The sequence below is a fragment of the Microtus ochrogaster genome, unplaced genomic scaffold (genome assembly GCF_000317375.1).
Source record: "Microtus ochrogaster isolate Prairie Vole_2 unplaced genomic scaffold, MicOch1.0 UNK1, whole genome shotgun sequence".
NCBI lineage: Eukaryota > Metazoa > Chordata > Mammalia > Rodentia > Cricetidae > Microtus > Microtus ochrogaster.
Window position 1 is genome coordinate 27,377,549 of NW_004949099.1, and position 10,318 is coordinate 27,387,866.

The 10,318-nt window shown below is 46.9% G+C and overlaps 1 protein-coding gene across 2 annotated transcripts; it reads left to right on the forward strand.

Annotated features, from left to right (window-relative positions):
• Positions 1-1,281: 1,281 nt before the first annotated feature.
• Positions 1,282-5,593, forward strand: Jagn1 (jagunal homolog 1). Of its 2 annotated transcripts, none has more exons than XM_005365008.2 (2): positions 1,282-1,507; positions 4,635-5,593. In XM_005365008.2, exons 1-2 carry the CDS (start codon positions 1,419-1,421, stop codon positions 5,095-5,097), a joined length of 552 nt encoding a protein of 183 aa, XP_005365065.1. In that variant the 5' UTR covers positions 1,282-1,418; the 3' UTR covers positions 5,098-5,593. The 2 variants fall into 2 exon arrangements, with proteins under 2 accessions (XP_005365065.1, XP_005365066.1); XM_005365009.2 differs by having other exon boundaries at positions 1,444-1,514.
• The last annotated feature ends 4,725 nt before the right edge of the window (positions 5,594-10,318 follow it).

Below are 10,318 nucleotides of genomic sequence, written 5' to 3' on the forward strand. Positions count from 1 at the left end.
GATAGATAGATAGATAGATGATAGATGGTAGATGATAGTCGATATCTCTCTGTGTTGCCTATGCTGACCTCAAACTCATGCTTCAGCTTTCTAAATGGTGGGATTACAGACATGCACTATCATGCCCAGCCCAACTATTTGTTTGCATAGGTGTTTGGCCTGCTTGCAGGACTGCACACCATGTGTATGCAGTACTCACCTCGGCCAGAAGAGGGTGCCAGACAGCCTGGAATTGGAATTTCAGTCCAGTGTGGGTGTTAATCGCCAAACCCAAGGGGGCTGGAGAGGGATCAGTGGTTAAGAGAGCTTGTTCTTACAGAGGACCCTGTTTCGTTTCCTGGATCTTACGTGGTAGCTCAGAAAGGAACTCCAGTTCCAGAGGATTTGACACCCTCTCCTGGCCTTCTCTGGTTCCAGGCATGCATCAGGTACTCGGACATATACACGCCCTGCATGGTGACAAGCCCTCTGTGAGTTCAAGGCTGACCTACATAGTGAATTCTAGAACAGCAGGTGCTTTTAACCACTGACTCACCTCTCCACCCCCCTCCCCCTTTAAAAGACAGTTTCCCACATAGCCCAGGTTGACCTCTTAACTCCTCATCCTCCTGCCGCAGGGTGCCACTCAGTTTAGATCCTGCCATTATGGATAGAGCTGCAGTGGAGAAGAACTGCTTCAGTGCTTCCTCAGCCTCTGAGTGTCGCCTTTCGACACAGAAGCTTCGGGAGTCTGACATCTCTGCTCTGGACCCTAACCTCATGGTTGTCCGGAGCTGCAAGAAGTGTAAGCGCACAACCAGTCACTGACAATTAGTCAAAGATGCTAAATCTAGATCGGCATAGAGTTTAAGACTATAATCACGCCTTGGGAGACGGAAGCAAAAAGACTGTCAAGAGTTCGAGGCCATCCTCAACACAGGAGACCCTGTCTCAAGAATAGGAACTTAGGGTCTAGGCTCAGCGGTTAAGAGCCCAAAAGATCTGGGTTCAAATCCCAGCACTCACACCGTAGCTAACAATAGTCTACCTTACATCCTTTTCCAGTCTCTCCTGGCACAAGAGACACACGTGGTGAATATACATATATATGTGTGTGTGTATCGACAAAACACACATATGCAAAGAGATAAATAATTTTTAAAATGTTTTATAATCAAGTAAAAGTGCAAATTCTAGGGACTAAATTAATTCCTCAACCGTCCTACTCCGATAGGAGCAAGACTGGTTAGAAAGACCAAGGACGCATGCGCGGAGGAGAAACCACAGAGTCTGTCCTTCCGGGATAGAGAGGCCGGAAGTTCTCACCACGCCGGGTGGTGGAAGCGTCCAGCGGCGGCGAGAACGGGGTCCGCTGGGGGTTTGACTGTGTCGGTGAGGCAGACGGTCGGCGTCAGCGGCCTGGGCTTCGGTTCTGCACGATGGCGTCTCGGGCAGGCCCGCGAGCGGCCGGCACCGACGGCAGCGACTTTCAGCACCGGGAGCGCGTCGCCGTGCACTACCAGATGAGGTATGAGGTGAGCCAGGAGCACCGAGGCCTTCCCCGGGAGGAGCCCGCGGGTCCCGGGAAGCGACGCCAGCGACCCTCACAGCGTCGCTCCCTCCGCCAACTGTCGTGTGCCACCGGGTCCGCTGCTCCGGCGACCTCCTCGGGTCTGTTTACAGGCCGGGGAAGCCCAGTGGCCCGCCTTGGCCTGCCTTATGCTTTGAGGGGATCCTGGCTGCACAGGCTCCTCGAGGCTGCTGGCCCCTCTGTGTGTCCTTGGGAAAGTCATTTTTCTTTGTCAAATCGAGAATCGAGTTCCCACAGTGTAGAGCTTAGGCTGGTCTCGAACTCACGGCCTTCGCTCCTCAGCCTCCCGAGTGATGGGATTTCAGGAATACACCTGGTCTAAAAACGATTTTTTTAAATAAAGAAAACGTGTGTGTGTTTGTGTGTGTGTGTGTGTGTGAGTGTGAGAGAGAGAGAGAGAGAGAGAGAGAGAGAGAGAGAGAGAGAGAGAGAGAGAGAGAGAGAGAGTTGGATCCCTCGGGACTGGAGTTACAGACGTGTATGAATCCAGCTGAGGTGGGTACTCAGAACCAAACCCAGAAGGATGGCAAGCCATCTTTCTCAGCACAGCTCCGAAGCGATTTGGTGAGGTAAAGTCTTGGTATGTAGTCCAGGCTAGCTTCCAGGAGCAGCAGCCAGTGCTCTGAACCACTGAGCCATCTCTCCTGCCCCCAGGCAAGTTATTACTAACGGAGCCTCATTTCCCTCATCTTCAGAGGGAGAAAAAATCTTACACTTTTTAGGTTTTCATTTGGAAGTAGCAAATCGTTAGTGTAAAGGGGGAGCACAAAAAATACCACATGGCAGCTGCCAGATTGTAGGTCTCTTGGGTGGGTGTGGGTGGTAAAAGGTGTCCCTGTCTAGCCCAAGTTTCAGCATGTCCGTGTAAGGATGTCTTTCTACGTTCCCTATCGGTTTGATGAATCCTTGTTGGCCATCTGTCTTTCCTGCATTGTCTTAGGCACTGAAACATTAACAGTGAGCAAAAACAGACCTGGTATTTGCTTTCAAGTTACTCCCCCCCCTTTTTTTTTCTTTTTATTTTTTTTACCAGGTTATACTTTCAATAAAGGTTTTGGGTTTTTTTATTTTTGCTTTTGCTTTATTTTTAAGGATTAGGGGAGCCAGGGATGTGAAACACTGGGCTGTCTCTTCAGAGGGAGGAGATGTAGAACCTGTTTCCTACCCAGAAGGCTGGCAGCATGCATGGTTCACAGCCTGGTAGCCTTTGGGCTATGTGGCAGAGATCATACCAGATCCTGCCCTAGGCTTTCATCATGAGTTTGTCACTCTATAGAGGACATCTTTGTTTGTTTATTTTTGGTTTTTCAAGACAGGGTTTCTCTGTGTAGTCCGTGGCTGTCCTGGAACTTGCTCTGTGGACCAGGCTGGCCTCAAACTTAGAGCTCTGCCTTACTCTGCCTCCCGAGTGTTGGATTTAAAAATGGGCATCATCACTGCCCTATAGACCTGTCTTTATGAAAGATGTCACGTGTACTTTACAAAGAGTTTCGATGTAGTCATATCTTAAGCTTTATTTTGCACATGAGATTATCACCAGGAAATTTTTCATCAAATTGTGCTGTGCTTTAATATTCATAAATTCAACTACTCGGGGTCAGACTCCTGAAGTTTGCACCCACACCAGGTACTGAGTTGTGCTGAACTGAGCTACCTTCCTGCCTCCTGCAGATTCTTAGCTCTGCTGGCGGTGGTTGAAGACAGCCCCTTGTTGGCTCAGCTGTTAAGAGCACTTGCTGTTTTTGCAGAGAGTCTAAATTCAGTTCCCAGTACCCATGTTAGGAAGCTCACATCCAGCCACCTGTAACTCCAGTGCCAGGGGCTCTGATGCCCACTTCTGGCCTCCCAGCAGCACAGGGGTGCATGTGGTGCAGACACAGAAGGTACATTTTAAAAGAGAAACAGAAAAGCCCAACTGGATCCTACCTTCAAGGAGCTTGAATGCCAGAAGGGATTTTTTTCCTTTTCTTCTTATTGCCCACATTTCCTAGAATGAATTTTTTTCTTTAAATCCATTGAATTCTTCTGTTGGGTCTTTGCCCTTTCTGTACGGAAGGATGACAAGCTCTTTGGACCTTTGTTTCTCAACTTTAGGCCCCTGCCTAATGGGTGCCTCATAACCAAGCTCTTGTTTTGTGAGCAGGAACCTTGCTCTTGAAGCTGTGAGAAGGGTAACAGCTGAGACCTGAGAGGATTAGACTAAGAGAGACGTGCTTCCTTCACATGCAGACTGTGGCTGGAGAAATGGGGAGCCCAGCCCCCTCCTGGCCTTTGTGATGGAAGCCTCCTTCCTTCCTTCCTTCCTTCCTTCCTTCCTTCCTTCCTTCCTTCCTTCCCTCCCTCCCTCCCTCCCTCCCTCCCTCCCTCCCTCCCTCGTTTGTTTGTTTTTCGAATCAGGGTTTCTCTGTGTAACAGCACTGGCTGTCCTGGAACTCACTTTGTAGACCAAGCTGGGCTCAAACTCATAGAGATCCACCTGCTTCTGCCTCCTGAGTGCTGGGATTAAAAGCCTGCGCCACCATCGCCTGGCACAAAACCATCTTTCTTACCACAGCTCAGAATTCTTGTCATGGTTTGAGATAGTGTCTTGGTATGTGATCCAGGCCAACTTGTCATTTGAGATCCTCCTGCCTCAGCCTCCCAGGTGCCTTTACTGTTCTTTAGTTCACAGTCTTCATGGCTGTCTGTTACTACCTCTCCCTTGTGTCTTGCCACTTGATTTCCTGAAACACAAATACTTAAATGCTTATGCCTTCGTGCCTGCGTGTTTCTGCCTCTGCAAAACATAGAGTGCCCACCTCCACTGATCTTAGAACCTCAGCTGAATAGCTCTTTCCTCTAGATAGCCTGCTCTAGGAGTCCATCTCATACTAAATTGGTTCCTCCCTGGGACATCTTGGGCTTATATGTATTTACTTGAACTTTATACTTCATTTTGCCCAGCCTCTGTTAGAGGCTGTGTCATTCAGATTGTAGCCATGTGTCCAGTACAGGTGCCTGGAATATAGTTGGTGGTCAGAGCAATTTGAATGAAAATTGTTTCTCCCTCTCTTCTGCCTTACAGTGTGACGCTCAAGTCTGAAATCAAGAAGCTGATCTACGTGCATCTGGTCATATGGCTGCTGTTGGTTGCCAAGATGAGTGTGGGACACCTGAGGCTCTTGTCACATGATCAAGTGGCTATGCCCTATCAGTGGGAATACCCTTATTTATTGAGCATTGTGCCCTCTCTCTTGGGCCTTCTCTCCTTCCCTCGAAACAACATCAGCTACCTGGTGCTGTCCATGATCAGCATGGGGCTCTTCTCCATCGCTCCCCTCATTTACGGCAGCATGGAGATGTTTCCTGCGGCACAGCAACTCTACCGCCATGGCAAGGCCTACCGCTTCCTGTTTGGCTTCTCTGCTGTCTCCGTCATGTACCTGGTGTTGGTACTGGCAGTCCAAGTTCATGCCTGGCAACTGTACTACAGCAAGAAACTCTTGGACTCTTGGTTCACCAGCACACAGGAGAAGAAACGTAAATGAAGCTTGCCTGAGGACTTCTGATGGGTAAACCCTGGGTCTCCTATTGAGCAGCATGAAGGGGGCTGTTCAGAATCTCCATAACTGGGGCATCTGTAATGCTGGCCCCGCTTGCACACAAGGCTCAAACTTTGGCCTTGAGTTCTGTGACCATCGGTTGAGGTGACGAAGCTGTAGCGTTTAATTTATTCTTGACTAGCTACAGCTGGGTGACCGATGTGGCACACTTAGACTGGTTGAAGTTCAGGCACTTCAGGGTCTGGTTTTTCCAGACTGAGCCTTATCCTTGACTTCTCTTGGTCATATTCCCTACTCTATCCATCACCTCCTCACCACCAATACTAGAAGAGATCTGGAATAAATCAGTACATGAGATTCTACTTAATCTGTGGGTCATGGGCCAGGCAACATATGGGAAGTTGTTCCCCTACAGACTGCTCTGTTCACTGCAAACCATTTTCATTAAAAAGAACCTCAATAAAGTTAAGACTGTCCTGTGCCTTGTGTTTGAGATTTGATTGAATTTCAAAATTGTATTGCTTTAGAGGCATTAGATATTATGAAAGGAGCAGATGTTTCCTAAGGAACATAGGACTGTCACTGGAGGAGAGGAAGTATACAGCCCAAGTCAGCAGCGGCCCTGTGGCTCTTTGTGAGAACACCCTTGGGATGTCACTGGAGGAATGGTCAGAGGTTAAGAGCACTTGCTGCTCTTACAGAGGTCACAGGTCCAGTTCTCAGCACCCACATGGTGGCTTAAAACCTTTTGTAACAACTATTCAAAAGGGATTTGATGTCCTCTTCTTGTCTCCAGACGAACTAGGCAAGCATGAGGTACGAAGACAAGCATGCAGACAAAACACTTATACACAGAAAGTAAGGGTTTGTTTTTAAGACATGGTTTCCCATCGTAGCCGTGGATGTACTGAACTCACTATGTCCATTGTCTACCAAGTGTAGGGATTATAAAGGTGTGTGTCACCTACCTAGCAATGTGTGTGTGCCAGGGCCAGACACTTAATCTCCACCTGTCAAGCAGCTTGTTTTGGCTCGAGTTAATTCTTTCTTTTGTTTTTTGTTTTGGATTTTTTTGTTGTTGTTCCTTTGTTTTTTTCTTGGTTTTTTGAGACAGGGTTTCTTTGTGTAACTTTGGAGCCTACTTAACTCTGTAGACCAGGCTGGCCTCGAACTCACAGAGATCTGTCTGTATCTGCCTTCCAAGTGCTGGGATTAAAGATTTGTGCCACCACTGACTGGCTCTTTTGTTTTAGACAGGGTTCCTCTGTCACTCTGCCTGACCTATAACTCACTCGGTAGAACAGGCTGACATCAAACTCATATCCTCTGCCTCCCAAGTGCTGGGATTAAAGGCATGTGCCACCACCACCCAGCTGGGTTGTGAGCTTTCTATTTGGTTATTTATGTTTATTAGTCCTTTATGTGTCTAAAATTGCCTAATAGCATCCAAAAGATTTTTTTTTTCTCCAAGACAGGGTTTCTCTGTGTAACAGCCCTAGCTGTCCTGGAACTAGCTCTGTAGACCAGGCTGACCTCAGAGATTCACCTACATCTGCCTCCTCAGTGCTTGTTGGGGCTATAGTTTTCTACTAAATGACAAATAACCTGGGGTAAAGTAAGAAGAAAGGGGCTTGGGTTCTTTTGACTTTTTAGCTTTCTGCACATGGTTCCTTGGCCTGCTTGTTCGGGAGAATGTGCAAAAGAAGCTGCTAACCCTATGGAAGCCAGAAAAGGTGAGATTCCAATATCGCCGCTGCTAAGGGCATACCTCCAGTGATCTGACTTCCTTCCTCTCCGCCCCTCCTAAAGCTTCCTTCACCTCCAAAAATGCTAAGGACTAGCAATAGTACATGGGTCACACCTAGAAGTTAACAGTAAGTAGGGCAGGAAGGGTGTGGGTCCCTTTGCACTGGGCTGTATCATTCTTAGACGATGCTCACATCTATAACTGGAGGTCTGGCCTCTACAGTTGCCATTTTTTTGTTGTGGAAATGCATTGCTTGTATGGTCTGCAGAGCTAATTCCTCCAGATGTCCTACTGATTCTTTCTTTTGGGGGATGAGTAGTCCTGGCTGTCTGGAAGAGATAAGCTTGCTGAGTGCTGGAACTAAAGGCATGTGCCACCATGCCCAGCTCCTACTGATCTTTTTAAAGATAACTTCTTGTTCTGCCTCCAGCCTGTTGCTGCTCCTAGGCCCTGTGTTGCCATGAACACAGCTCTGTATCATCCTCTACCCCTCAAACTTCGAGTCCTTGAGCACTCCCTGTACACACTGCCTATTCGGTGAACCTACTATAACCTTGATAAGTTCTCCTTAACTTATCTCCTCAGCTTAACACTTAAAACTTTCTCTACTTAAGGTAGGTTTCTCAGTGGTAAAGTGCTCTTCTAGCATGCACCCAGCCCTGGGTTTGATTTCCTAGCACCAGCAAATAGAAACATACCGTTTCTACTCTTACATTCCTTTATTAATCTTTAAAATGCTGCTTATATGAAAATTCTGGAGTCTTCCAATTCTCAATTTGAAGAACAACTTTAATTATTTTCACTTTATTTCTTTATTATTTTTTAATGAGACAGCCCAGAATGACCTTAAACTATATAGCTGACAATGACTTTGAACTCCTGATACCTTTGTCTCCACTTCCTAAGTGCTGGGATTATAAGCATGTGTAGATAGAATTTTCTGTCCCCTCTGGTCCCACAGCCATTGAGTCTCTGTCTTTCCCTTGCCCAGAATTCTCTTAGTCTGGTTGTGCAGTCACCAACCAGCCAGATGCAGATGAAGCAAGACGAGAATGCCTCACTTACAGAAGTAGCCAGACAGGAAGTATAGGCAGGGCAACCAGACTAAGAATTCTGGGAAGAGGAAAGGCAGAGACGCAATCGTCAGCCAGACATAGGTGAAGCAAGATGAGAATGCCTCACTGAGTAAAGGTACCAAGCCACGTGGCTAACATAGAAAAGAATTATAGGTTAATTAAAGTTGTAAGAGCTAGTTAGTAATAAGCCTGAGCTAACAGACCAAATAGTTTATAATTAATATAAGCCTCTGTGTGTTTCTTTGGGACTGAATGGCTGCGGGACTGTGTAGGACAGAAACTTCTGCCTACAGGCCTGCACCATTACACCTTGTTTTATTGACAGAATTGCTAGTTTGCATGCCTTCTGTTCCCTTGCTCACTAGTGTTCACTCTGAGCTTATTGAATGAATTGACTTGCCCTTTTGTGGAACAAAGTCTGTATTTCACATAGCGCATAACTGGACTGAAGCAGGAGGAAGCCCATGGACCAGGGAGTTTGCCAGGAGCTCAGCTGGGGTGCACATTGCTCGTTTCCAAACAACTGCACACCAGTTTGTTGTTCTGTGTCTAGAATTCTGTTTTCTAGTCTTTTCCTATCACTTTTTTCTGCCTCATTATACTGTTCACAAATGAGTCCTCTTGATTTAGTGGGAAGAATGCTGTTCGGGTTAGATAATTCAGCTGGATATGGTGGTATATGTCTGTAATCCCAACCTTTGGGAGGTTGAGGCAGGAGGAATACTGAGTTTGAGGCCAGCCTGATGAAACCCTATCTCAAAAAACGAGATTGGAGTTAAAGTATCAATCATAGGACTAAGATCAACCTTGCCTGTTTCCTAGGTTGTATTAAAGCTCCAATAGGCAAAGTATTATGAAGACATTTTAAATTTTTTTTTTTTTTTTTTGGAGATTTGGTTTCTCTGTGTAACAACCCTAGCTGTTCTGGAATTCACTCTAGACCAGGCTGGCTTTGAACTCACAGAAATAGATCTACCTCTGCCTCCTGAGTGCTGGGGTTAAAGGCGTGCGCCACCACCGCCCGGCCATTTTCTCTGTGGCTTTGGAGCCTGTCCTAGAACTAGCTCTGTAGACCAGGCTGGTCTCGAACTCACAGAGATCCGCCTGCCTCTGCCTCCCAAGTGCTGGGATTAAAGGCGTGCGCCACCGTCGCCCGGCCATTTTATGTACTCTTAACACCGTATGGATGTCAAAAGTTGTGGTGGCCACCTGGTCTTTACAGCAAGACAAGAGTGAAGTCATTGGAGAACCCTTTGAGAGATGGTCTAAACCCCAAGAAAGCTTGTGTACTATAAGCAGTGGTTATTAGGCTGAGATTTTAGCCAGGGATCTTACTATCTTTTGTTTATACACTTGATTGCTATCCTAGGGACTAAGTAGGGCCTCATACTTACTAGGCAAGTGTTCTCTCAGCTGAGCTGCCACGAGCGCAGCTCCCTGGGCCACAGACTTTGACCTTAACTAAATCACTCTCCTGCTTCCTTATTTCTCTCCTTATGAAGTTAAGCAAATCTCACTTATCTGCCTCACAGGGTGTTTAGAGGGATCAACTATGGCTGTTGCTTTGTGAACTAGAAGTAGATAAGCTACTTGGATGAAATGTATCCTGACTGATGCTCACTCATCCGTGGAGCACCTGCTTCCCGACAGTCACTGCTAGGCACCGGAGAAGAACAAACGGTTCTCTCCATCTTTCTTCCTTCAGCACTAGGGTCGAACCCAGAGCCTTACAGACACTAAGCAAGTGCCCTGCCACTGCGTTTATCCCCAGTTCTCTTTTTATTTCCTTTTAAAAATAGTGTTTATTATACTGGATGGTGGTGGCACACATCTTTAATCCCAGCACTTGGGAGGCAGAGGCAGGCAAATCTCTTGTGAGTTCAAGGCCAGCCTGGTCTGTAGAGTGACTTCCGGGACAGTCAGGGCTATGCAACGAAACCCTGTCTCAAAAAACAAACAAGTAAAAAAGCAAAACAACAAGAAATTATGAAAGCAAAAGCAAGAGGATACTTGTAGGATCCTAGGTAGATTGGGGACTTCAGATGTGGGCCAAATGGTTTAGAAATGACCAAAAGAAGGCTGCGGTCATGTTTCTGAAGGGTGGTCCAGACTGAATCTCAGAAGGACAAATTGTTAGAGCTAGGATGTAGCTCTGTCGGTAGAGATGCTAGCACAAAATCCTGGATTCAGCCTCCAGCACCGCAGAAACTGGATATGGTGGTTCATGTCAGTAATCTCAGCCCTTGGGAAGTGGAGATAGGAGGATCAGGAGTTTAAGGACATCCTTGGGCTCCCCAGAATTTCAGGCCATCCTACTGATAATCATGGGACTGGAGAGGTGACGCAGTGTGTAAATGCTGCTGCGTTAGCATGAGGACTTGAG